Genomic DNA, 26726 nt, shown 5'->3' on the forward strand with positions numbered 1-26726 from the left:
TGTTGCAGAAGGCGCAGAAGCGAATAACATCACCGATTTTGCCGCAAAGTTTCTGGCGGAGGTCCTCGGAGCAGACAACTTTGACTCCCCTATTGTTATTGATCGAGCTCACAGAAGCCCCAAACCACGCAGCGGGGAGCGACCGAGGCCCATTATTATCCGATTGCACTACTTCACAGACAAGGAGAAGATCCTGAGACTGTTTCGTAATAAAGGAAACTTACGCTTCAACGGGTCTCCAGTTTATATTTTCCCCGATATAAGTCCTGAGGTTGGGCGGATGCGAGCAACCTTCAATCAACTGAAGCAGAAACTCCGCAGCGCTGGCATCCAATACAGCCTGTATTATCCAGCCAAATTGGTGATTACGGCAAACGGCTCCAGATACACGTTTACCGACGCACAAGCAGCTGAGAAATTTATCTTGTCCAACAAGCTGATCACATCGGAAGATGAAACTGAATGGGAGGCGCTGGCCAGCTGATCGAGAAAGACATTACTGGATGGTCACACTCACTGACTGAGTTGATAAACTCTTATTCAGGTGAAATATATTATTATGCTGTTGAGGATATTTTTACATCTTCTTCCTTTCTTTGTTCTGTTTTGAGAGAATGAATAAGTTTATAGAAGGAGAATGAATTAGAATGTGTTCGCAAGAAAATTCATAGTTAATATTTAAATTGATTAATATTAAGGTAATTTAAGTTATAAGATGATGTTTATTCTCTTACCAATGTAATCTCTTCTTGTATGTAAACCATCATAATAGGAATTAAGGGTAATGGCAGAGCCTGAACTACTTTTTTCCCCCCTTTATTTATTAATTTTATTATTATTATTGATATTATTATTACTGTGAGTGTGCTTTATCAAAATTAAACTGGATATGAATAATATAATTCTTTAGGAGCTTAGTGGTAAGTCAGATGCTCATATCTCTCTCTGAGTTGAGACTTAAATACTTTTGTTGTATGGAGTCCCCTCTCTGTCCAAGCTCTGTTGGAGTGCTTTGGTCAGGGAGGAGCAGAGAGGAAGTAGGGACTGTTTTTGTGGGGTTTTTTGTTTGGGTTCTCACCTGCACTTTTGTTTGTATTTTGTTTGGAGGCCATTTTATTAAAAAAGGAGGGGGGAAAGGGTTTAATTGGGTTGCAAATCTTTATTTATAAGTTAAATAATGGTTATTGATAATTATAAAAACCTAGTAAATTTTGTGTCATGGAATTGTAAAGGACTCAATAGTGCTGTTAAGCGGGGCAATATTCTAGCACACCTTAAAAAACTGGGGACAAATACTGTATAGGATATTTGCAGGAAACCCATTTGAGAAATCAGGATCATCAGAAGCTATGTAGCAGATGGATTGGGCAGGTGTTTCATTCTAACTTTACAGCTAAGAATAGAGGTGCAGCCATTATTATCAAAAAAGGGATTCCCTTCATAGCGTCAAAAGTATTATTGGACCCTCGTGGACGTTACATCATAGTTACAGGAAAACTTTATAACAATCAGGTTACACTAGCAAATATTTATGCCCCTAATGTTGAGGATGCAGGTTTTATTAAATCATTTATATCCTCTTTACCTAATATGGACACCCATAAACTGATAATTGGTGGCGATTTTAATTTCGTTTTGGATTCTATTCTAGTCTTGATAGATCATCACAAAGATCAGTATTTAAATCAAAATTTGTGAAAACTATTCAAGAATTTATGAAGACATATAAACTGATAGGGGAAATAGCTCTAAATGGATCTAACTCTAAGCAATTTTCATTTTTCTCTTCTGTTCATCATACTTATTCTAGAATAGACTTTTTCTTAATAGATTATAGATTTCTTACACAGATCCAAAGTTGTGACTATAAGGCAATAGTTTTATCTGACCATAGTCCAGTATTGCTACAACTAGCAATAGGAGATAGACCTACTGCACCAAAATGGAGATTTAATAATGGTTTGCTGTTAGATAATATCTTAGTAAATGAAATAAAGGATCAAATCAAGCTATTTATTTCAATAAATGGCACACTTGAAGTTACGAGATCCATACTATGGGACACATTAAAAGCCTACTTGAGAGGCCAAATTATCTCATTGAGTAGCTATAGGAATAAGCAACGAAAAGAAAGAGAGTTAAACATAACAATGGAACTTTTAGAAATAGACAAGGAATATGCTATCTCTCCTTCATCGAAACTTTATAAAAAGGTCCCATTGCAGACAGAACTTAAATTGCTTTATACAAATGACACGATAAGATTACTTACACAACTTCGACATAAATACTATGAACACGGGGAAAAAACAGGTAGTTTACTAGCAAGGCAAATTAAAGAAGTTGCAGCTTCAAGACTGATTACAGAAATAAGAACTAGTGCAGGGCAATTAACAACTGACCCAAAGAGAATTAATGATGTATTCCGAGAATATTATAAAGCACTTTACTCTTCAGACTTAAAAAAAGATCCAAACATAATCGAAAGTTTTTTCGATTCTATTCAAGTTTCATCTATCAATATAGAACACAAACTATTGTTAGAACAACCAATAACATTAAGGGAGATAAATCAGGCTATTCAAAGTATGCAGTGCTCGAAAAGTCCCGGTCCAGATGGGTATAGTGCTGAATTCTATAAGACCTTTAGTGAACAAATTTCACCCGTTCTTTTGGAGGTATATAACGAAGCTCTAACTAAAGGATGCTTACCTTCAACCATGTATGATAGCACTATCTCTCTAATCCACAAGCCTGGTAAGGATCCTTTGGAACCTGGTTCGTACAGACCAATAAGTCTATTGAACGTAGATAATAAAATATTGGCAAAAATTCTGGCTATGCGATTAGAGATAGTTCTCCCAACAGTTGTGTCGGAGGACCAAACGGGATTTGTAAAAAATAGACAGTTATCTTTTAATATTAGAAGGCTATTCAATATTACTCCACCAGTAATATTGAATAGCCTCCACCAGGCCCAGGATCCTGCAGCAGCCACCAGGCCCAGGCTCTTCCAGCAGCCACCAGGCCCAGGCTCTTCCAGCAGCCACTAGGCCCAGGATCCTCCTGCTCCACCAGGCCCAGGATCCTCCAGCAGCCACCAGGCCCAGGCTCTTCCAGCAGCCACCAGGCCCAGGATCCTCCAGCAGCCACCAGGCCCAGGATCCTGCAGCAGCCACCAGGCCCAGGCTCTTCCAGCAGCCACCAGGCCCAGGCTCTTCCAGCAGCCACTAGGCCCAGGATCCTCCTGCTCCACCAGGCCCAGGATCCTCCAGCAGCCACCAGGCCCAGGCTCTTCCAGCAGCCACTAGGCCCAGGATCCTCCAGCAGCCACCAGGCCCAGGCTCTTCCAGCAGCCACTAGGCCCAGGATCCTCCTGCTCCACCAGGCCCAGGAGCGTTAAGATGCCGCCTAAGAGGAGCAACGTTAATGAGGAGGAACTGGAGGACATAAAGAAATCCCTAAACTTTATGTCTGAAGAAATAACAACAATTTCAAAACAACAAAAACTGATACTCAATTTAATGGATGATATTAAAGAACTAAGAAGGCAGAGCGAGGAAAAGGACAAGAAGATTGCTATGCTGGAAGGACGGGTGTCAGATCTGGAACAATATTCAAGAGTAAATGATGTGATAGTGACAGGACTGGAAACCAAGCATCAGACATACGCACGGGTAGCAGCAGCAGAGAGAGGGGAGCCACCCGAGCAAGAGCTACGCTCTTTGGAAGAGCAGGTAATGGCCTTCTTTAAAAGCAAAGGTATAGAAATGGACAGTAAAAATATTGAGGGATGCCATCCTCTTCCGAGAAAAAATCAAATACCTGCCATTATCATTCGTTTTGTTAATAGAAAACAGAAAAAAGAACTGCTCAAGCAAGGAAGAAAGCTAAAAGGTACAAATGTTTATTTAAATGAACACCTAATCAAGAAAAATGCAGACATTGCAAGACAAGCAAGAATATTAAGAAAACAGAAGAAAATACAGTCAACTTGGACGTCAGACTGTAAAATATTCATTAAGTTAAATGGAACACCAGAGCAGGCTAAGGTTCTAGTCATCAAAGAGATGACGGAACTAGAAAAATATAACCGATAAATGCAAAGCAGTGCTAAATATGATGGGACCGTCCAAGTGCACAACCAACGCAGATGTCTGACAATTTTCAACTAACAACTCATATAGATATTGAAAATAAGACATTGATGTATGACAGCAACATAGATCCTGATTGTAATTTCTTTAACAATAAAACAAATGAATGCAATTATTATACAAATGAGCAACTTAAAAAGGAATTCAAGGTAGAACAGGGTATAACAATGGTTCACTTTAATAGTCGAAGCTTATATGCAAACTTTCAATCCATCAAAGACTACATAACACAGTTTGAACAGCCATTCAATGTGATAGCCATATCGGAGACCTGGATAACTCCTGGAAAAGAAGAAGACTTTAAAATAAATGGATATGAATTCCTTCATGTAGACAGGATCAACAAGAAAGGAGGTGGGGTGGCACTTTACATTGATAAAAACCTAAAGTACAAAAGAATGGGAAGAATGACAACTGTTATTGATGGAGTGATGGAATGTTTATCAGTGGAAATAATTATAGAAAAAAGGAAAAACCTAATTGTCAGTTGTATATATAGAACACCAGGATCTAAGATTGAGATATTTAAGGATAATATGGAGGACTTATTTACAAATATAAATCAGAAAAGAATGTTTATTTGTGGGGACTTTAATATTGACTTAATGAATCCAAATCATAATAAGAGTACAGAAGAATTTATTGATTCCATGTACAGCATCGGTTTATTTCCACTGATAACAAGACCGACCAGAATAACATCTCATTGTGCAACTCTATTAGATAATATATTTACAAATATAATAGAAGGAAAGATAAAAAGTGGGCTGTTAATCAATGATATAAGTGACCATTTACCAGTCTTTGCATCGTATAATTGCCATTATAAAGTGAACAACGATGGACATAAGATTATTTACAAAAGAATAAGAACAGAGAAGACCTTAAATTGTCTTAGAAATGAACTTTTAAAGCAAGATTGGAATATTGTGTATGAACAAACAGAAGTTAATAAAGCTTACGAAGGATTTTTAAGAACATTTAACACATTACTTGATAAAAACTGCCCAGTAATTGAAATCAATAGGAAACACAACTATGCAGGAAGACCATGGATGACAAAAGGACTACAAAATGCCAGCAAAAAAAAGAATACCTTATATCGAGAATTCATAAAAAAGAGAACAATAGAAACTGAAATGAAGTATAAAACTTACAAAAATAAATTAACTAATATAATGAGATCCTGTAAAAGAGAGTATTACATTAAAAGGTTAGAACACAATAAAGATAACACAAGAGATATATGGAATGTATTAAACAGAATAATCAAAAATGAATCAAGGAATAATGATTACCCTGGATACTTTATAGAAGGGACAAGAAGTATTAATAACATGGAAGAGATAGTAAATGGCTTTAATGAATTCTTCGTAAACATAGGGCCAAAACTGGCAGAAGAAATAAAGGTTGATGGAATAGAAAGGGACACTGGTGAAAATATTGAAAGGAATAGTAGCTCAATGTTTTTAAGAGCAGTGGAAGAGAAAGAGATTTATGACATGGTTAGAGGACTTAAGAACAAAACCAGTACAGACTGGAATGATATTGATATGGTAACGGTAAAGACAGTTATTGATGGTATCGTAAAACCATTAAAATATATATTCAACTTGTCGTTTCAAAAAGGAGTTTTTCCACAAAAAATGAAAGTTGCTAAAGTTATTCCCATTTACAAAACCGGTGAAAGACATAATTTTACAAACTATAGACCAGTGTCAATACTCTCCCAGTTCTCTAAGATACTGGAAAAACTCTTCATAAAAAGATTTGACAGTTTTGTGGAAAAATATGAATTAATGACAGATAGTCAGTATGGGTTCAGAAACAACAGATCAACAGCTTTGGCACTGATAGATTTAATGGAAAAGATAACGGAATGTATGGATAATAAGAGGTATGCGCTCGGAGTTTTCTTAGATCTAAAGAAGGCGTTTGATACTGTTAATCATGAAATTCTATTAAAAAAACTGGAAAAGTACGGGTTTAGGGGAGTGGTTTTGGAATGGTTAAAAAGCTATGTAGGGAATAGGCAACAATATGTACAAATAAATGAATATAAATCTAATTTGATGGATATAGCTTGTGGAGTACCTCAAGGTTCAGTACTGGGTCCAAAAATGTTTATTATGTACTTAAATGATATCTGCAGAGTATCGGAGATTTTAAAGTTTGTAATATTTGCAGATGACACAAATATACTGTGTGCAGGTGGGGAATTGCCACAGGTTTTGGAAATGATCACACAGGAATTAACGATATTAAAGAAGTGGTTTGATATAAATAAATTATCATTGAATCTCGATAAAACCAAATTTATGTTGTTTGGAAACCAAAAGAAAAACATCGAAGTAGAAATATGTGTTGACAATGTATATTTAGAAAGAGTAAATGAAATAAAATTTCTTGGGGTGATCATTGACCACAAGCTCTGTTGGAAGCCACACATTACTTATGTTCGGGGGAAATTGGCACGGGGCATTGCCGTCCTGGGAAAAGCAAAGCATATGTTGGATCAGAAAGCACTGCACATTTTATACTGTGCTTTACTACTGCCATATATGAGCTACTGTGTAGAGGTCTGGGGAAACACATACAAAAGTAACACACAAACAATAACTATAATACAGAAAAGGGCCATTAGATTAATAAATAATGTAGGGTACAGGGACCATACAAATGCACTCTTTGTCAAAATGCAAGCTATTAAATTCCAAGACTTGGTGAAGCTTAAAACAGCGCAAATAATGTATAAAGTCAGAAATAAATTGCTTCCCAAAGAAATCTGTAAATTGTTCATAGAAAGAGAAGGTGGGTATAACTTAAGAGGGAAATGGAATTTAAAAATACAAAGTGCTAGAACAACTTTAAGAACTATGTCAATCTAAATTGCAGGAGTTAAATTATGGAACAGTCTAACAGAAGAAATAAAAGACAGTCAAAACATAAAACAGTTTAAAGTAAAATATAAAAACCTAATTTTAAATAAGTATAAGAATGAAGAAAACGGGGTTAACCCAGGATGGTAATGTTGCTGGTAATGGTGTTGCGGTTCTTTTTTGGTTGTTTTTTTTGTTTTTTTGTTTTGTTTTGGTTTGTTGTTTTTCCATAACTTGTGTATCTGCAAATATACACATTCTGTATTTTTCATATGAAAGCAACTATACTGTGGTGGGGCTTGCTAATTTCTTGTTTTTGATTTATGTATGTTATGTTTTGTTTTACTTCATATGTTTATATGTTTCATATGTTGTTTGTTTAATTTAAGACAAAAAAAAATTAAATGAATGAGAGGTAAAACTTGAGGGGGTAGGGACAAATAAGTAAATACTTCAGCCTACTCCTTTTCAAACAAATAATGGAATGATATTTTGTAATGATTGTGAAGGCACATGTTTGAAATGTTTGAAATAAAAATGAACTGAACTGAACTGAACTGAATATTATATACAGGGAGTGCAGAATTATTAGGCAAGTTGTATTTTTGAGGAATAATTTTATTATTGAACAACAACCATGTTCTCAATGAACCCAAAAAACTCATTAATATCAAAGCTGAATGTTTTTGGAAGTAGTTTTTAGTTTGTTTTTAGTTTTAGCTATTTTAGGGGGATATCTGTGTGTGCAGGTGACTATTACTGTGCATAATTATTAGGCAACTTAACAAAAAACAAATATATACCCATTTCAATTATTTATTTTTACCAGTGAAACCAATATAACATCTCCACATTCCCAAATATACATTTCTGACATTCAAAAACAAAACAAAAACAAATCAGCGACCAATATAGCCACCTTTCTTTGCAAGGACACTCAAAAGCCTGCCATCCATGGATTCTGTCAGTGTTTTGATCTGTTCACCATCAACATTGCGTGCAGCAGCAACCACAGCCTCCCAGACACTGTTCAGAGAGGTGTACTGTTTTCCCTCCTTGTAAATCTCACATTTGATGATGGACCACAGGTTCTCAATGGGGTTCAGATCAGGTGAACAAGGTGGCCATGTCATTAGTTTTTCTTCTTTTATACCCTTTCTTGCCAGCCATGCTGTGGAGTACTTGGACGCGTGTGATGGAGCATTGTCCTGCATGAAAATCATGTTTTTCTTGAAGGATGCAGACTTCTTCCTGTACCACTGCTTGAAGAAGGTGTCTTCCAGAGACTGGCAGTAGGACTGGGAGTTGAGCTTGACTCCATCCTCAACCCGAAAAGGCCCCACAAGCTCATCTATGATGATACCAGCCCAAACCAGTACTCCACCTCCACCTTGCTGGCGTCTGAGTCGGACTGGAGCTCTCTGCCCTTTACCAATCCAGCCACGGGCCCATCCATCTGGCCCATCAAGACTCACTCTCATTTCATCAGTCTATAAAACCTTAGAAAAACCAGTCTTGAGATATTTCTTGGCCCAGTCTTGACGTTTCAGCTTGTGTGTCTTGTTCAGTGGTGGTCGTCTTTCAGCCTTTCTTACTTGAGTGGGATTTCCTCTTCTCGACCCTATCAAAGTATGGCATAGGCCCTAATTATATCTCCTTTGTTAAGCTGCTTTACACAAAACCTAAGGCCTCGGTTAATACAAGTAATATATCTTCTAGTCCTTTCCTCCTCCACCGCTCTACAAGACAAGGGTGCCCTTTGTCCCCATTGCTATTTGCACTTGTCATAGAACCTCTTGCCATTCAATTACGCTCTACAAAAGATTATAAAGGAATAAGGAGATTTGGTGTAGAACATAAGGTCTCTCTATGCAGATGATTTTTTTGCTATATATCACTGACCCTACTAAATCATTGCCAAAAATTATGACAGTTTTAACTGAATTTGGGAAAATTTCTGGATACAAAATCAACTTAACAAAAAGCATATTGTTTCCGATTAGTTCTTTAGAAAAATTAGATAGCGCTACATTGATCTCGTTTCCTTTTACAATCTCAAATACCTTCAAATATCTTGGAATAACTGTAACCCGTGAATTCTCTGGCCTTTTTAAACATAATTTTGTTAATTTATACCATCAAACTGAACAGAACTTGGAAAGACTGTCTAAACTGCCCATCTCGCTTGCTGGCCGAGTAAATATCATTAGGATGAGCACTTTACCCAAATTGTTATTTTTGTTTCAATGTATCCCAATATTGATCACAAATTTTTTTTTAAGAAAATAGACCAGTTAATCTCTCAGTTTATCTGGAACAAAAAGACACCCAGAATAAGAAAGATATTTCTCCAAAGATCCAAGATTACAGGAGGAATGGGGTTGCCTTGTTTTCAGTTTTATTATTGGGCCTGTAATATACGTTGTATGTCATTCTGGGGCGGGGAACATAGACCTGATTGGGAACGGATGGAAAGTATGACTTTTTTCTCCAATACTCTTAAATCTTTGGTTCATTCAAACTCAGATCTGGGTAAGCATAAATGTAAAAATCCGGTAGTGTCTGACTCACTAAAAATTTGGTCTCAAATTAGAAAGCATTTTCATTGGCGTCAATGTTCAATCTTTACACCATTAATTCATAATCAAGCATACACATTGCTCTCAGGATCAACATTCCAGCTATGGAGTTCCAAAGGGATACACACAATCAAGGATCTGTTTATTGATAATCTTTTTCCTTCGTTTCAACAACTTCAGCAAAGATTTTCCATAGAAAACAGAGATTTTTTTCAAGTATTTACAAATACGTCATTTTTTTAAAGAAACGTTTCCATCCTTTCCCAATGAACCACAAAAGCTAGTTTCAGATGATCTATTCTTAATGAACCCGCTAAAGAAAGGAGCTATTTCTAGGATCTACAACCAACTTTTGCAAATAGACAGTACAACTACATTGGACCACTTGAGATATGCTTGGAGTGAAGAACTGGCTACTAACATCACTAAAGATCAATGGACTAAGGCACAAGAACTGGTTCACTCCACTTCTGTCTGCTGCAGGCACAGACTACTACAATTTAAGGTCTTGCATAGGCTCCATCTGTCTAAATTGAAGGTTTCAAGGATGTTTCCAGGGGCTGACTCAAGATGTGATCGATGTGGCCAGAATTCTGCCTCATTGTCACATATGTTTTGGACATGTCCTAATATCGCTACCTACTGGTCTAAAATATTTAAAACTTTGTCTGATATTTTTAAAAAACAGCTCCCCCCAGACCCAGTAATGGCACTATTTGCTGTAGCTACAGTTAAAAACTTAAATAATAAACAAATTCGTGCTCTGAGTTTTATAACATTGCTTGCAAGACGCCTTATACTTCTAAATTGGAAAAATAAAGCCCCCCCAACTCATTCTGCTTTATTAAGAGACACAGTGTATCATTTACAGTTGGAGAAAATTTAATTTTCATTAAGAGATAATGTTAAACAGTTTTACCTAATTTGGCAACCCTTTATAGATTACTTTAATAAGTAAAACTGGGAGGTATGGCCTCCTCCCATATCTGCCCCAAGATTATATATATATGGGTCTACGCAGGTGTTGTTGTTTTTTTGTTGTTTTTTTGTTTGTTTGTTTGTTTGTTTGTTTTTTGGGGGGGGGGGGGGGTTCGTTTGTTTTGGTTTGTTGGTTTGTTTTTGTTTGTTTTTGTTTTTTCCCTCTCTCCCTCCTTTGAATATACTTATTTAGGATAATAAATGTGTATGTATAGACATAGATATGATTGTTTATATAATGGTAATTATATTTTATGTAAAAAGGATGGGGAGAGGAAGGGAGGGAAGGGGGAAAAAGAGGGGAGGGGAAGGGAGAAGGGGAAAAAAAAAACGATGTCAATGTAAATGAGATATATACTTTGTTGCCTGATTTGAATAAAGAAAGGAAAAAAAAACAAACAGAGGTGACCATGCCTTTGACATTACCGCCCCTAGACTCTGGAATAATCTCCCAGTTGATATCCGTAAATTGGAATCAACTCAGTCGTTCAAATCATGCTTAAAACACACCTGTTCAACTTGGGGATGGCAAGTGTCCTGCACTACACCATGCAATGTAATTTTAATTGTAACTGTACTACTTGTTCCTTGTTCTGCCCGCATTGCAGTACACTAGTCTTTCAAATGTGCTATAGAAATTAATTTTGACTTGACTTGACTTTTGTATGTGGTGATCAGGGCTCACTACCCGGGTACCACCACAATAACAGAGGCCCTGAAGACACAGAAGAAGCTGTGGTCGTCAGAGGACTACAGCACCTTTAACAATGAGGTGGGAGGAGGTTGTTGGGCTCGTATCCTCAACCAGAACTATGTCAATGGACAAATGACAGCGTAAGTTAAAAAACAAGCAGTACATGCCAGTAAAAATATTAAACATTACACAGAATGTTTTTAAATTTATTGAATTTTAATCAATTTGATGGTAAGTTTATTTTTAGTTAGAATAAAGTGTAAACTTGGTGAATACATGCTTTGGACAGACTGTTAAGCCTTAATGTTGAACAATGTGGTTAATATGACTGTGATCCTTCCTCCAGCACCATCTCCTGGAATCTGGTGGCCAGTTATTATGAGGATCTCCCATTCGGCAGGGATGGGCTCATGACAGCTGAGGAGCCCTGGAGTGGCAACTATGTGGTCGAGTCTCCAATTTGGATCACGGGTCTGCATACAGAGACAGATAGTTTGAAAATGTGTTTCAGATCAACATAACATTTCTCATAATAGCAAAGTTATTAGAGAGTGGTCAGTGGTCATAAAGGTCAGCAGTGTACTTTTAAATCCAGAAATCATGACACCAACCCTTAAGGTTCTGAGTAAATATAATTCATTATGTCACTGCATTTTTAGTGTTGACTGTATGTTGCATACTGATGGGGTAGACTGCATAGAAGACATCTCACTTGTGAGACAGATTTGATGGGTTGGCGAAAGTTTTGGCATGAAAGCAATCTGATTTTTTTTTAGAAGTGAATTAGTTTGGTAGTTGTTAGGTCTGGCTGAGTGATTGTTTTGTAACCCTTTGTTTTCAAATGTTTTCCTTGCAGCCCACACCACACAGTTCACCCAGCCAGGATGGACCTACCTGCAGACTGTTGGACATCTGGCACAAGGTGGAAGCTATATTGCCTTGACTGATGGGAAGGGAAATCTCACTGTTGTCATAGAAACAATGGTAAGTTAGTTACACACACACACACACACACATGAATGCTCCTTTTAACAAAGCTTTTTGTTTCCTTTATAGACTCACAATCATTCAGTGTGCATAAGACCTCCACTACCTCCCTTTAATGTAACATCCCAAAATGCAACTTTCTGGCTAAAGGGGTCTATTGTAAGTTCATGTTATCTTCTTGAATCTTGCTTAGAGTTTCTGACTTGTACATCTCTCATGTTCAAGATTATTTATTTCTTCTTAGGCATCCATTAAAGAGCTCCAAGTGTGGCGGTCACAGTTTGACTTTAAGACGAACAAGCCCTCCTTTTTTGAGAAACTAAAACCCCTGAAGGTGCTGTTTACACTCTGAAGAAAGATGCACCTCAGTGATATGTGGGCACCAGTTTGTCAACTGTAACACTGTCTTTATATGACATTAGCTTGTAGATGGCTCGTTTACCCTGAATCTGGCTGAAGACGAGGTTTACACACTGACCACTGTTAGCACAGGAAGCAAAGGCAGCTATCCCGACCCACCTCCCTCAGCTCGCTTTCCTAAAGTGTACAAGGATGACTTTGATGTTCGTAAGTTAACCATGTGCATGAACCCAAAACTCACCGAATTTTTAACGTCCATTAAAATGACATAAAATGTGACCTTTATTTTAAATCTGCTTCTGTGTATGTATAGGAAGCCCACCTTTTTCAGAAGCTCCATACTTTGCTGATCAGACAGGAGTGTTTGAGTACTACATTAACCTGACTGATCCTGGACCTCACGTTTTCACCTTAAGACAGGTTCTAACAGAAAGGCCCATCACATGGGCAACGGATGCTGATCAGACCATTAGTGTCATCGGAGACTATTACTGGTGAGTAGTCCTGTGACTACTATGATTACCTTAGTTGGGTTAGTCACTACTATCACTAACCCAACTAAAGTAATTCATGGGGTGTCTGTGGCTGAGGAGGTAGGCAGACACACACAGACACACAAAATATATATTTTTTTTTCTCCACCCTGTTACATTGTTATTTTATACAGGCAGAGCCTGACAGTGACATGTGACGTCTTCATGGAGAAGATGAATGCTGGTGGTGTGTTCATAGCAGCCAGAGTGGATAAAGGGGGACAGTCAATCCGCAGTGCTAAAGGAGTCTTCTTCTGGGTGTTTGCTGATGGCACCTACAAAGTTACCAATGATCTTGGTCAGTACAATCTGTCTCTGCTCCAACCTTCTATAAGAATGATCAAAGATGTCCTACCATTAGTTAATGATTGAGTCTTAAAAAATGATCAATCTGTCTTTATTAATGGGCTGTGTACCACAGGGTTTTGATGTTCCACTAGTTAAACCATTACTTACAAAGCAATCACTTGATCCCGCTGTCTTAGCTAGTTCTAGGCCAGTCTTCAACCTTTTGAAAATTGGCCTAACATTAATATTAGATTTGTCAACTCTTTCTCAAATTTTTGAAAGAATAGTCCTAAAACAAGTAACTGATCATCTACAGCGGATTGATTCTTATTAAAAATGATAATAATACATTTTATTTAAAAGGCGCCTTTCAGAACACTCAAGGACACTGTACACAGCAGAATAATAAAAGTAACATAAAAGCATGCAGTTTACATAATCATAAAAACATAAGACATAACACAAATATAAAATTAGAATAGTTTCAGTCAAGTTTCACAACTTATCAAAGTACTGAAACAGCATTAGTTAAGGTTGCACATCATCTCAGTACAGCGTTCCATACTGTTGCCCATTAGTGATGGGATTTCCGGCTCTTTTTAGAGATCCGGCTCTTTCGGCTCGGCTCACTAAAAAGAACCGGCTCTTCAGGTTGGTTTGTTGCTTTAATTAATTTATTATCAACAATAATATAAAATTATGCGCAAAAGGAATTACTAATGTAAAAAAGTGGTTTTATTTATATATGTTTAAATATAAATATATGCGGTGGCCCCTAGAGACAAAGCACGTGCAAACTCTAAAGCATATACAAACTCCAAAACACATTTCTAGCGTTAACTGAACTTCCAAAACAGAGCTACCTAGATCACTTAAATTACACAATTGAAAGCATATGTGTATTGTTTGTGTATTTATAGACAAGCACTTACATATATTCAAATATTTTTTTTAAAAAAAAGTTCATTTACCTGTTTCAGCTAAACGGGCTGGCCTCGTTTTGCGCCGACAGAAATGCAGCTCTGTGTGGTAAGACTCGCGGTGGCGGCTTGTGTGTTTACATCAACGCGAAATGGTCCAAGAACTCTGTGCTAGTTTCTAGTTATTGCTCATCGCTGGTGGAGTTTGTGACTGTTAGATGCAGACCTTTTTATTTACCACGGGAATTCACCACTGTTTTCATTATCGGAGTGGCGCTTAGAAGAGCTAGGGCCGAACTTTCTCGGGCCATCAGAGAGGCGAAGCGCGCACACGCCCAGAGAATCCACAACCACTTCAAGGACAGTGGCGACACACGGCGCATGTGGCTGCTGAGCATCAACGGCTCCTCTGTGGAGATCGTCGACAGCACCAAATTCCTGGGCGTCCACATGGAGAAGGACCTTGGCTGGTCCCTCAACACCAGCTCCCTGCACAAGAAAGCCCAACAGCGTCTCTTCTTTCTGAGAAGACTGAGAAAGGCTCGGCTTCCACCACCGATCCTGACCACCTTCTATAGAGGAACTATCGAGAGCATCCTGAGCGGCTGCATCACTGTCTGGTTTGGGAACTGTGCCATATCGAACTGCAAGACCCTACAGCGGATAGTGGGAACAGCAGAGAAGATCATCGGGGTCTCTCTCCCCTCTATTGAGGACATCTACACCACACGCTGCATTCGCAAAGGCACCAGCATTGTGGCTGATCGGACACACCCCTCTCACACACTCTTCACACTCCTGCCATCTGGAAAAAGGTACCGAAGCATTCGGGCACACACATCCAGACTGTGCAACAGCTTTTTTCCACAAGCCATCCGTCTCCTCAGCAAAAAGGGACTGGACTGATAAACACACACACACACACACACACACACACACACACACACACACACACATTATCACTCAGCTTAACTCAACTACCTCAAAACATTGAGACTGCCCTGACTAATCAACACAAGTGCAAACACACTGACCTACACCACCAAACTATCGTACACACCAACCTATTACTGGACTTTTTGCACTAACTTCTTTACTTCCTAATTTTTGCTGCTACACTAAGGAATGTTTACTGTTCCTCCTCTACCTCAACTCATCATCACAAAACCTTATTATTATGTTACGTTGTGTTTTTTTGTCACACTGTCACTTTGCTGCTCTTGTTTGCACATTTACACGTGCACTTTGTTGTCTGCTGTCTGTTAACAAGAAAAAAAAAGTCTTCCTTAGATAGTTAGATAGTTAGTTTTTGTTAATTTATGTTGTAATTTAAGATAAGATAAGATAACCTTTATTAGTCCCACACGTGGGAAATTTGTTTTGTCACAGCAGGAAGTGGACAGTGCAAAAGTTATGACGCAAAAATTAGAATACAATAAGAATAAATACAGTACACAGCTGTACAGAATAGAATAAAATAATATACTATATACAGTAGAATAAAATAGAATAAAAATATACAATAAGATAAAAATAGAATACGAATGCTATATACAACTGAGTAAAAATACAACGATGCCAGAAAAGATTATTGCACTTAGTGTTATTGCACATGTGTGGATGTGTGTGTTTGTTCAGTTAAAGTCTTTGTTGTGGAGTCTGACAGCAGTGGGGAGGAAAGACCTGCGAAATCTCTCCGTCCCACACCGTGGGTGCCGCAGTCTCCCACTGAAGGAGCTGCTCAGTGCTGTCACAGTCTGCTGCATGGGGTGGGAGACGTTGTCCAACAGGGATGACAGCTTAGCCGCCATTCTCCTGTCACTCACCACCTCCACTGGGTCCAGAGGGCATCCTAGAACAGAGCTGGCCCTTCGGATCACCCTGTTCAGTCTCTTCCTGTCCCCAGCAGAGATGCTGCCGCCCCAGCAGACCACACCATAAAAGATAGCAGAAGCCACCACAGAGTCATAGAAGGTCTTCAGGAGTGGGCCCTCCACCCCAAACGACCTGAGTCTCCGCAGCAGGTACAACCTGCTCTGCCCTTTCCTGTAGAGGGCGTCTGAGTTATGAGTCCAGTCCAGTCTGTTGTTCAGATGAACACCAAGGTACCTGTAGCTGTCCACAGCCTCTATGTCCATACCCTGGATGTTCAGTGGTTGCAGTGGAGAATGCTTGTGCCTGCGGAAGTCTACCACCAGCTCCTTGGTTTTACTGGCGTTGATCTGGAGGTAGTTCAGCTGGCACCAGTCCACAAAGTCTTGAGTCAGTCCTCTGTACTCCTTGTCGTCCCCATCAGTGATGAGGCCGACTATTGCAGAGTCATCAGAGAACTTCTGCAGGAAGCACTGGGTGGAATTGTGGGAGAAGTCTGCAGTGTAGATGGTGAAGAGGAACGGAGCCAGAACCGTTCCCTGTGGGGCCCCCGTACTGCAGACGACCCTGTCCGACACACAGCCCTGAGTCCTCACATACTGTGGTCGGTCGGTGAGGTAGTCCAAAATCCAGGTAGTGAGGTGATGGTCCACTCCAGAGTTCTCCAGCTTGTCCTTCAGAACCGAGGGAAGAATAGTGTTGAAGGCACTGGAGAAATCAAAGAACATGATTCTCACAGTGCTTCCAGCGGTCTCCAGGTGAGCGAGGGAACGATGTAGGAGGTGAATGACGGCATCATCCGCTCCAATGCCAGGCTGGTAGGCAAACTGAAGTGGGTCCAGTGATGAGCTTGTTAGGCGCCGAAGCTGAGCCAGGACCAACCGCTCCAGGGTCTTCATCAGGTGGGATGTCAGAGCCACCGGCCTGTAGCTGTTGAGGTCCTTGGGGCGTGAAGTCTTTGTTAGTCTATGTTAGGTCAGTCTGTCTTGTCTCTGCTAGCCAGCTAACTAGGCCTCTTAGTTAGCTAGTTTAGTGTTTTCTGTTAATTTATGTTGTAAATTTATGTTGCATGTAGCACCTTGGTCCTGGAGGAACGTTGTTTCGCTTCACTGTGTACTAACTGTATATGGTTGAAGTGACAATAAAGCCAACTTGACTTGACTTGACTTACTACCACACACCAAATCCGATTGTTGATACTTCCTGGCTTGTGTAGCCACTAGGTAACAAAAGCTCAACACTGCGCCCTAGCATCCTGGAGCACTTCTGTTGTCTTTTGTATGTGCTTCAGAGTTTGTACATGCTTCTGGGTTTTTACGTGTTTTGGAGTTTGTACGTGATTCTGAGTTTGTACATGCTTCTGGGTTTTTATGTGTTTTGGAATTTTTACATGTTTTGGAGTTTGTACGTGCTTTGTCTCTAAGGGCCACCATAAATATACTTTATTTATTCACTCCACATAAAATGTAATAAATAAATCATATACAGTGGGGCAAAAAAGTATTTAGTCAGCCACCGATTGTGCAAGTTCCCCCACCTAAAATGATGACAGAGGTCAGTAATTTTCACCAGAGGTACACTTCAACTGTGAGAGACAGAATGTGAAAAAAAAATCCATGAATCCACATGGTAGGATTTGTAAAGAGTTTATTCGTAAATCAGGGTGGAAAATAAGTATTTGGTCAATAAGAAAAATACAACTCAATACTTTGTAACATAACCTTTGTTGGCAATAACAGAGGTCAAACGTTTACTATAGGTCTTTACCAGGTTTGCACACACAGTAGCTGGTATTTTGGCCCATTCCTCCATGCAGATCTTCTCGAGAGCAGTGATGTTTTGGGGCTGTCGCCGAGCAACACGGTCTTTCAACTCCCGCCACAGATTTTCTATGGGGTTGAGGTCTGGAGACTGGCTAGGCCACTCCAGGACTTTCAAATGCTTCTTTTTACAGAGCCACTCCTTTGTTGCCTGGGCGGTGTGTTTTGGATCATTGTCATGTTGGAAGACCCAGCCTCGTTTCATCTTCAAAGTTCTCACTGATGGAAGGAGGTTTTGGCTCAAAATCTCACGATACATGGCCCCATTCATTCTGTCCTTAACACGGATCAGTCTTCCTGTCCCCTTGGCAGAAAAACAGCCCCATAGCATGATGTTTCCACCCCCATGCTTCACAGTAGGTATGGTGTTCTTGGGATGCAACTCAGTATTTTTCTTCCTCCAAACACGACGAGTTGAGTTTATACCAAAAAAGTTCTACTTTGGTTTCATCTGACCACATGACATTCTCCCAATCCTCTGCTGTATCATCCATGTGCTCTCTGGCAAACTTCAGACGGGCCTGGACATGCACTGGCTTCAGCAGCGGTACACGTCTGGCACTGCGGGATTTGATTCCCTGCCGTTGTAGTGTGTTACTGATGGTGACCTTTGTTACTTTGGTCCCAGCTCTCTGCAGGTCATTCACCAGGTTCCCCCGTGTGGTTCTGGGATCTTTGCTCACCGTTCTCATGATCATTTTGACCCCACGGGATGAGATCTTGCGTGGAGCCCCAGATCGAGGGAGATTATCAGTGGTCTTGTATGTCTTCCATTTTCTGACGATTGCTCCCACAGTTGATTTTTTCACACCAAGCTGCTTGCCTATTGTAGATTCACTCTTCCCAGTCTGGTGCAGGTCTACAATACTTTTCCTGGTGTCCTTCGAAAGCTCTTTGGTCTTGGCCATGGCGAAGTTTGGAGTCTGACTGTTTGAGGCTGTGGACAGGTGTCTTTTATACAGATGATGAGTTCAAACAGGTGCCATTCATACAGGTAACGAGTGGGGGACAGAAAAGCTTCTTACAGACGACGTTACAGGTCTGTGAGAGCCAGAGATTTTCCTTGTTTGAGGTGACCAAATACTTATTTTCCACCCTAATTTACGAATAAATTCTTTACAAATCCTACCATGTGAATTCATGGATTTTTTTTTTTCACATTCTGTCTCTCACAGTTGAAGTGTACCTCTGGTGCAAATTACTGACCTCTGTCATCATTTTAGGTGGGGGAACTTGCACAATCGGTGGCTGACTAAATACTTTTTTGCCCCACTGTAATATGTCTGTGAAGGTTCTCAGTCATCCAGGTCATCGTAGTCAAAGGAGCTTGCAAAGAAAAGCGTCTGGACTTCTTTAAGTTGCTTGAAGACGTTTCACCTCTCATCCGAGAAGCTTCTTCAGTTCTAAGGTCAAATGGTGGAGACAAAACGCCAAAACACAAACTTAACAATGTGGTGTATGCTGTACAGTGCAGCGAGGAATGCTCAGACCTCTACATTGGAGAGACCAAACAGCCACTTCACAAGCGCATGGCACAACACAGAAGAGCCACCTCCACAGGACAAGACTCAGCAGTCCCTCTGCATCTTAAGGATAAAGGACACTCTTTCGAGGATGCCAATGTTCACATTTTGGACAGAGAGGACAGATGGTTTGAAAGAGGAGTGAAAGAAGCCATCTATGTCCACTGTGAGCGACCATCTTTGAACAAAGGCGGGGGTTTACGACACCAACTCTCTGCCATCTATAATCCAGTTTTGAGATCCCTTCCCAGACGCCTTAACGCCCACTCACATCCTGGGCCATCTGACCTCAGGAATTCGCATGATAAGGTGGGGCCAGGTTTCACAATGAACTCACCCGAAACTCTGGCTGATTGGGACCCACACCCAGTTTCACACCTTGGCTCAGGCGAATAGAGAATCATCAGGGGGTCCTTTTGTCCCTCTGTGGGGGGTTACTCCCACTAGGTTTATATCTGGGACTCTCCACCATTTGACCTTAGAACTGAAGAAGCTTCTCGGATGAGAGGTGAAACGTCTTCAAGCAACTTAAAGAAGTCCAGACGCTTTTCTTTGCAAGCTCCTTTGAAATCATATAATACAAAAACCAACTATTTACATTTTAAACTTTTAACAATTTAAATTTTCAGCTTTTTCCTTTTAAACAATTTTAAAGTGAAACAACACAAAACACTGCAAACCACAACACAATTAAATATAAATTAAAATATAAAAACAAAAAGAGCTTGCATATTCTGTCATATGGGCCTGCATGAATAAGCTTTCTGAATCCGTTATCATCCGCAACTGAAAATAGTTGTGGATGATTACTATACCTTTCTAATGTGACGTTATTGTCCCTGGCTCTCTTTCTCTCCCGCTCTGTTCCTGTGCTACTGCAAGTGTAACTACCGCCCCTCCCCCCTCTTCCCAGCACAAAGTACAAGCCTCGCATGCGGAGTGAAGCGGAAAAAAGGTGCGAGAGAGAGAGAGAGGGTGAGAGAAAGAAAAACAACCCCACGGCTCGCGATAAGGAGCCGGCTCGCGTCGTTCACTTCAAAGAGTCGACTCTAAGAGCCATTTCGTTCGCGAACGACACATCACTATTGCCCATAATATTCTATTAGAGCAGTTAAAGCATGTCGTCCCTCTCTGAAACAGCAGGATGGGTGTTGGTGTCCCTGTTTTGTTGGTCAAAGCGGGCAAAAAACTGGTTTAGGGTGTCAGGTAAGGTGATGTCCGGGGAGTTTGTGTGCGACTGTCCTTGTAGCCAGTGAGTGTCTTGATCCCCTGCCACATGTTTCTGGAATTGTTTGTGTTAAAGTGTTCCTTGATGCACTGTTTGTATTTCCGCTTGGCTTCTTTTATGCGTTTAAGCAGAGATTGGCGTGCCTCTTTGTTGGTCTCCTGATTTGAAGGCACTGTCCCATGCTCTTAGTAGGGCTCGCACCTCACTGTTGAGCCATGGCTTCTGGTTCGGGAACACTTTAACAGTCTTTGTTGTTGTTACACTCTCGCTACAGAAGTTGATGAATGAGAGTACAGCAGATGTGTGGCCCCCCAAGTCTGATCCTTCTGCAAATGCACTCCAATTCATGTTATCAAAACAGTTTTGTAGGGCCGTGGTGGCTTCCATGGTCTACTCTCGTACTGTTTTTACAGATGGTTTTTGTCTTTGAATTAGAGGTTTAAAGGGAGGGATCAGGGACAGAGAGAGATGGTCTGAGAGTCCAAGATGAGGCAGTGGGGTGGCTTTGTAAGCATCTGGGATGTTGGTGTAGACCTGGTCAAGTGTGTTGTTTTCGCTTGTTGGGAAGCTCAAGTTTTTAAAGAATCCAGGCAGGACAGATTTCAGGTTTGCATGGTTAAAATCTCCTGCCATGGTCACAGCGCAGTCCGGGTGCGTTGTTAGCTGTTTATTAATCGAGCGCTGGAGTAGCTCCATGGCTGACTGCACTGCAGTGGTTTGAATTACATTCATCTAATACAGGGAGTGCAGAATTATTAGGCAAGTTGTATTTTTGAGGAATAATTTTATTTTTGAACAACAACCATGTTCTCAATGAACCCAAAAAACTCATTAATATCAAAGCTGAATGTTTTTGGAAGTAGTTTTTAGTTTGTTTTTATTTTTAGCTATTTCAGGGGGATATCTGTGTGTGCAGGTGACGATTACTGTGCATAATTATTAGGCAACTTAACAAAAAACAAATATATACCTATTTCAATTATTTCTTTTTACCAGTGAAACCAATATAACATCTCCACATTCACAAATATACATTTCTGACATTCAAAAACAAAACAAAAACAAATCAGCGACCAATATAGCCACCTTTCTTTGCAAGGACACTCAAAAGCCTGCCATCCATGGATTCTGTCAGTGTTTTGATCTGTTCACCATCAACATTGCGTGCAGCAGCAACCACAGCCTCCCAGACACTGTTCAGAGAGGTGTACTGTTTTCCCTCCTTGTAAATCTCACATTTGATGATGGACCACAGGTTCTCAATGGGGTTCAGATCAGGTGAACAAGGAGGCCATGTCATTAGTTTTTCTTCTTTTATACCCTTTCTTGCCAGCCACGCTGTGGAGTACTTGGACGCGTGTGATGGAGCATTGTCCTGCATGAAAATCATGTTTTTCTTGAAGGATGCAGACTTCTTCCTGTACCACTGCTTGAAGAAGGTGTCTTCCAGAAACTGGCAGTAGGACTGGGAGTTGAGCTCGACTCCATCCTTAACCCGAAAAGGCCCCACAAGCTCATCTTTGATGATACCAGCCCAAACCAGTACTCCACCTCCACCTTGCTGGCGTCTTGCTAGAGCTCTCTGCCCTTTACCAATCCAGCCACGGGCCCATCCATCTGGCCCATCAAGACTCACTCTCATTTCATCAGTCTATAAAACCTTAGAAAAACCAGTCTTGAGATATTTCTTGGCCCAGTCTTGACGTTTCAGCTTGTGTGTCTTGTTCAGTGGTGGTCGTCTTTCAGCCTTTCTTACCTTGGCCATGTCTCTGAGTATTGCACACCTTGTGCTTTTGGGCACTCCAGTGATGTTGCAGCTCTGAAATATGGCCAAACTGGTGGCAAGTGGCATCTTGGCAGCTGCGCGCTTGACTTTTCTCAGTTCATGGGCAGTTATTTTGCGCCTTGGTTTTTCCACACGCTTCTTGCGACCCTGGTGACTATTTTGAATGAAACGCTTGATTGTTCAATGATCACGCTTCAGAAGCTTTGCAATTTTGAGACTGCTGCATCCCTCTGCAAGATATCTCACTATTTTTGACTTTTCTGAGCCTGTCAAGTCCTTCTTTTGACCCATTTTGCCAAAGGAAAGGACGTTGCCTAATAATTATGCACACCTGATATAGGGTGTTGATGTCATTAGACCACACCCCTTCTCATTACAGAGATGCACATCACCTAATATGCTTAATTGGTAGTAGGCTTTCGAGCCTATACAGCTTGGAGTAAGACAACATGCATGAAGAGGATGATGTGGACAAAATACTCATTTGCCTAATAATTCTGCACTCCCTGTAGACTCCAATTTTTCCTGTTAAGGAGTCGTCGTCTTCATACAGTAAGGTTAATTATGGAGTTCCACAGGGCTCTATGCTTAGGCTAATTGTATGTACATTATGCCTGCTTTCTTTAGGAAGTGTCATTAGAAGGCATACTATACTGTAATTCATTATTATCAGGATGTCCTAAAAACTCCCCGAAAAGCCTTCAGATGATCCAAAATCCTGCAGCAAGAGTACTGACAGTACTGACAAAGAAACTTGAGGCCACTGCTGTTAAGATTTGGCACTGTATAAATAAAATAGAATTGAATTGGTTCATCACACTTAACTCCAAACTGAAAACCAAAATCATCACTTATAGTCTTTTATTTCGTAGACAGTTTCTCCATAATTTCCATAGTTGGACAGTTTGTTGTTTCTGTGCCTCTCATCACTGTTCTTTTGTCAACAGTTGGCGAGACTGTACTTGCAGAGGGACAGTCTGGTACTGAGGTACATAGCTGGTACACCTTGTCACTCACTGTAAAAGTAAGTAGACACTTTTTACTATTTCTAATGTTTCTTTATACTCTCACTTCTTCCACTGTTATGATGATTAAAGGAGTTTGTAATCCAATAAACCATGTTAGGACGTGGAGATTAGATCAACTCAGATTAGCTACTCTCATTATCAATAGTATTTTGAGTCAGCATCTAAATCACATGAGAGATTTAAGATGATGTATTAGCAAGACAGAGCAAAAAATCTGCCTTTTTCCTACTTGGATTTTATATGGAGGTTTGTTTGTTTTTTAGGTGATTTGTAGATTTGTAGGTGTGTTAATACAGTATGTCAAAATCAAGAAATAACAGACGTCACACTTGAGGTTGTTCTGAAAAAAGGCAAGGTAAACAGTTTGTGATCATATATGAAGACAAAATAAAAGTGAAGGATTATAACCTTGACGACACAGTTAACTGGGGCAGTAATCAGTCCTGCTTGCTGGTAGCTGTGCAGGAACAGTCCTTTCTGGTGTAGGTTATTGTGTTGACACACTGTAACTGAACATTTCAGCAATATGCCTGTCTTGTCACAGCCACATTAATTTACGAATTAACCTATGAAAAGTCTATCTTTTTGCACGGATTTGAAAATGTAAAGATGTTTTTCTCTTTACTGTAGGGACAGTATGCATCAGGGTCACTGAATGGATACCCTCTGTGGAAGAATGCTGTGATACTGACCCCAAAGGCTGGCTGGGCTGCCATAGGAACACGCTCATTTGAACTGGCCCAGTTTGATAACTTTGCTTTGGTGGCTGAGTGATGAATTAACTTTAAATCATGATTTACACTATGCTGAATGTCCTGATTCATTTATGGACTTGATTAGTACTTTACAGCCGATAGCTTCAAGCATAATAATGTTGTGTGTAAAATTTTGGGCGATGTATTGACAGAAATGGGTTATAGTATTTAATTACCATGTAATTATGCATCACTGTGTTTTTTTTTTGTTGGAATGATCCTGTCATATCAAACCTCAGTCCTGAACAGAAATTAATGTCTTTCTACAGCTCACAGCCAACAAAACACTGGTTTAAGACCTTTCTTTGAAGAGATGCCAAGACTTCAAGATAAGGCTGGAATTGTTTTGGGGCATAACTTGTAGTGAATCGTGTGTTTGTAGCACATCAGAATCCATCACACTTGTACAGGATGTGCCTTATAGCCTGGTGTTAGAATCAAATGACCATATTAGTATTTGGTGTTAGCCGTGTAGTTGGCTTGTCACTACCATAGGAGCATCCCTCAGTTCCCTCAATGGGCTCCACCCCTCATTTGTTGCATCTGTTTTCAAAACAGCTAAGTTTCAACACACCACGCTTCTCGGAAATAATACTTAATGTCTTGGTGGTTTCCTCCATCTCCATCTTTTTATATACAGTGTATGTGGAGGAAAAAAATATATCATATGGCACTGAATCCTGGAACTTTGTTTGATGTGATTGTAAATGATTTTATAGTTTGACTTTATATTGTCTTAACTGCTTTGAATAAATCAAATAGAAAGCCAACCACAAGTGTAGTGTAATCCGTGACTCCCCATTAATCATGTCTGCTCCCTACTCCCATATAGCTAACTGCACAGTCACCAGGATAACCTAAGATGGCAACACAAGCACTACATTTTAATTTACATTCATTAAAATCAGCTAAATTTAGGGTCCAATCCTGATTTATTCCCTGTGCTTTGAATACCCTAGTTGTCAAAAGTGGAATAACGCTGGGATTTGGTTTAGTCAGTAGAATCTCCAGGTTAGGATTAGATATACAAATTCTGTGGAGAAGGACAGGGAAAACTACTGGTCTAGGTGTTTGTCTTACTCATTTTTCCAGTCCTAGATTGTCCAAACTAATGTAAACTTCTGAGTACCATGGCCAAAGGATATGGAAATCTTAATTTCAGAAACTCTTATAACACTGTTGCATCCCATGAATATGAGAATTTAAGCAGGCTTACCAAAGGTGATCACATGTTTTGTTTTTGTGTTGTTTTTGTGTTTGTTTTTTTAAACACTCACTCTACTCCATGCTGTTCATGACATCTGTGTTCTTTCTTTGCACCATGATTGGGGTTGTTGAAAAGTCCAATCATCAAGCTCTTCTCACAGTTCCATTGTTCCATGCTGGTCCGGTGTCAGGCTTCCAAGCTCCAAAGTAGAGCTTTCAAGTTACTCTGCAGCTATTTTCATTGAAGAACCTTACACACACAGAACAAGATGGAAAAAAAGTAGCAACAGTTGCCTCTGTTTTCTTGCAGTTTGCATAAGGCTCCATGACACAACAATAAACAAGGCAGCGTTCCCCACTAAAATGTATAATAATATTAAGAAAGCTCAGAAGCTGTTAAAAATCGTGGGATTAAAGTCAAGGATTTAGGTTTAGGTTAAGCTCCATGGGCGTAAACGAAGTTTTATTTTTTATTTGGGGTGGGGAATTTAAGGTATAAGGTTTCAAACCTATATTCAGACGTAGACAGCATATTGAGTGGGTTGGTCAGCACGTACCACATTGCATCTGGCAGATCTGCCCTTTATACTAGTAAATGGACGAACTTTATAAATTGCCTTTCTACAAAGGTATTGCTCATCATTCACACATCACTAATAACTAATAATAACTAATAACTCCAATTTCCTTGGCAGCACCTGGAAATTGGAGTTATGGCAGACTGCACAATTTCCCCTCTGGCATTTATCATGGCAATGGAGTTGGTTATGCAGGTATCCCAGTGGGTAGTGGGATGTGAGAGACTCAAGAGTGGCCTTCGTCTTCTACCCATTAGGGCCTACATGGATGACATGACCATCATTACAACAACAAAACCATGTACTAGGCGATTGCTACAGAAGCTCCAGGAAAACATAGAATGGGCAAAAATGGAGTTTAAGCCAAGTAAATCTTGCAGTATCTCCATCATAAAAGGAAAACTGACAGCCTAGCAATTCTATATCAGTGGAGAACCAATTCCAGCAGTCTTAGAGAAGCCCATAAAGAGCCTGGGATGGTGGTATAATGCAGACCTCAATGATACGTGGCAACTAGAACAACTAAGGCAGATCTTGGCTGATGACCTCAAGCAG

General features: G+C 40.0%; 1 protein-coding gene across 1 annotated transcript in view; it reads left to right on the forward strand.

Moving 5' to 3' along the window:
- The window catches only part of galcb (galactosylceramidase b), a 50398-nt gene extending 25343 nt beyond the window's left edge, over positions 1 to 25055 (forward strand). Inside the window, exons 8-17 of the mRNA XM_085342597.1 lie at positions 11272 to 11427; positions 11634 to 11758; positions 12144 to 12271; positions 12344 to 12433; positions 12519 to 12608; positions 12697 to 12841; positions 12948 to 13128; positions 13302 to 13465; positions 23552 to 23628; positions 24263 to 25055. Coding sequence (XP_085198723.1) covers positions 11272 to 11427; positions 11634 to 11758; positions 12144 to 12271; positions 12344 to 12433; positions 12519 to 12608; positions 12697 to 12841; positions 12948 to 13128; positions 13302 to 13465; positions 23552 to 23628; positions 24263 to 24406 — 1300 coding nt within the window. The 3' untranslated portion in view covers positions 24407 to 25055. The remainder of the gene's footprint in view (positions 1 to 11271; positions 11428 to 11633; positions 11759 to 12143; positions 12272 to 12343; positions 12434 to 12518; positions 12609 to 12696; positions 12842 to 12947; positions 13129 to 13301; positions 13466 to 23551; positions 23629 to 24262) is intronic.
- The last annotated feature ends 1671 nt before the right edge of the window (positions 25056 to 26726 follow it).

Source organism: Diplotaxodon limnothrissa, linkage group LG19 (genome assembly GCF_057381915.1).
Source record: "Diplotaxodon limnothrissa isolate DT_005_m linkage group LG19, D_limnothrissa_male_GT1.1, whole genome shotgun sequence".
Lineage (NCBI taxonomy): Eukaryota > Metazoa > Chordata > Actinopteri > Cichliformes > Cichlidae > Diplotaxodon > Diplotaxodon limnothrissa.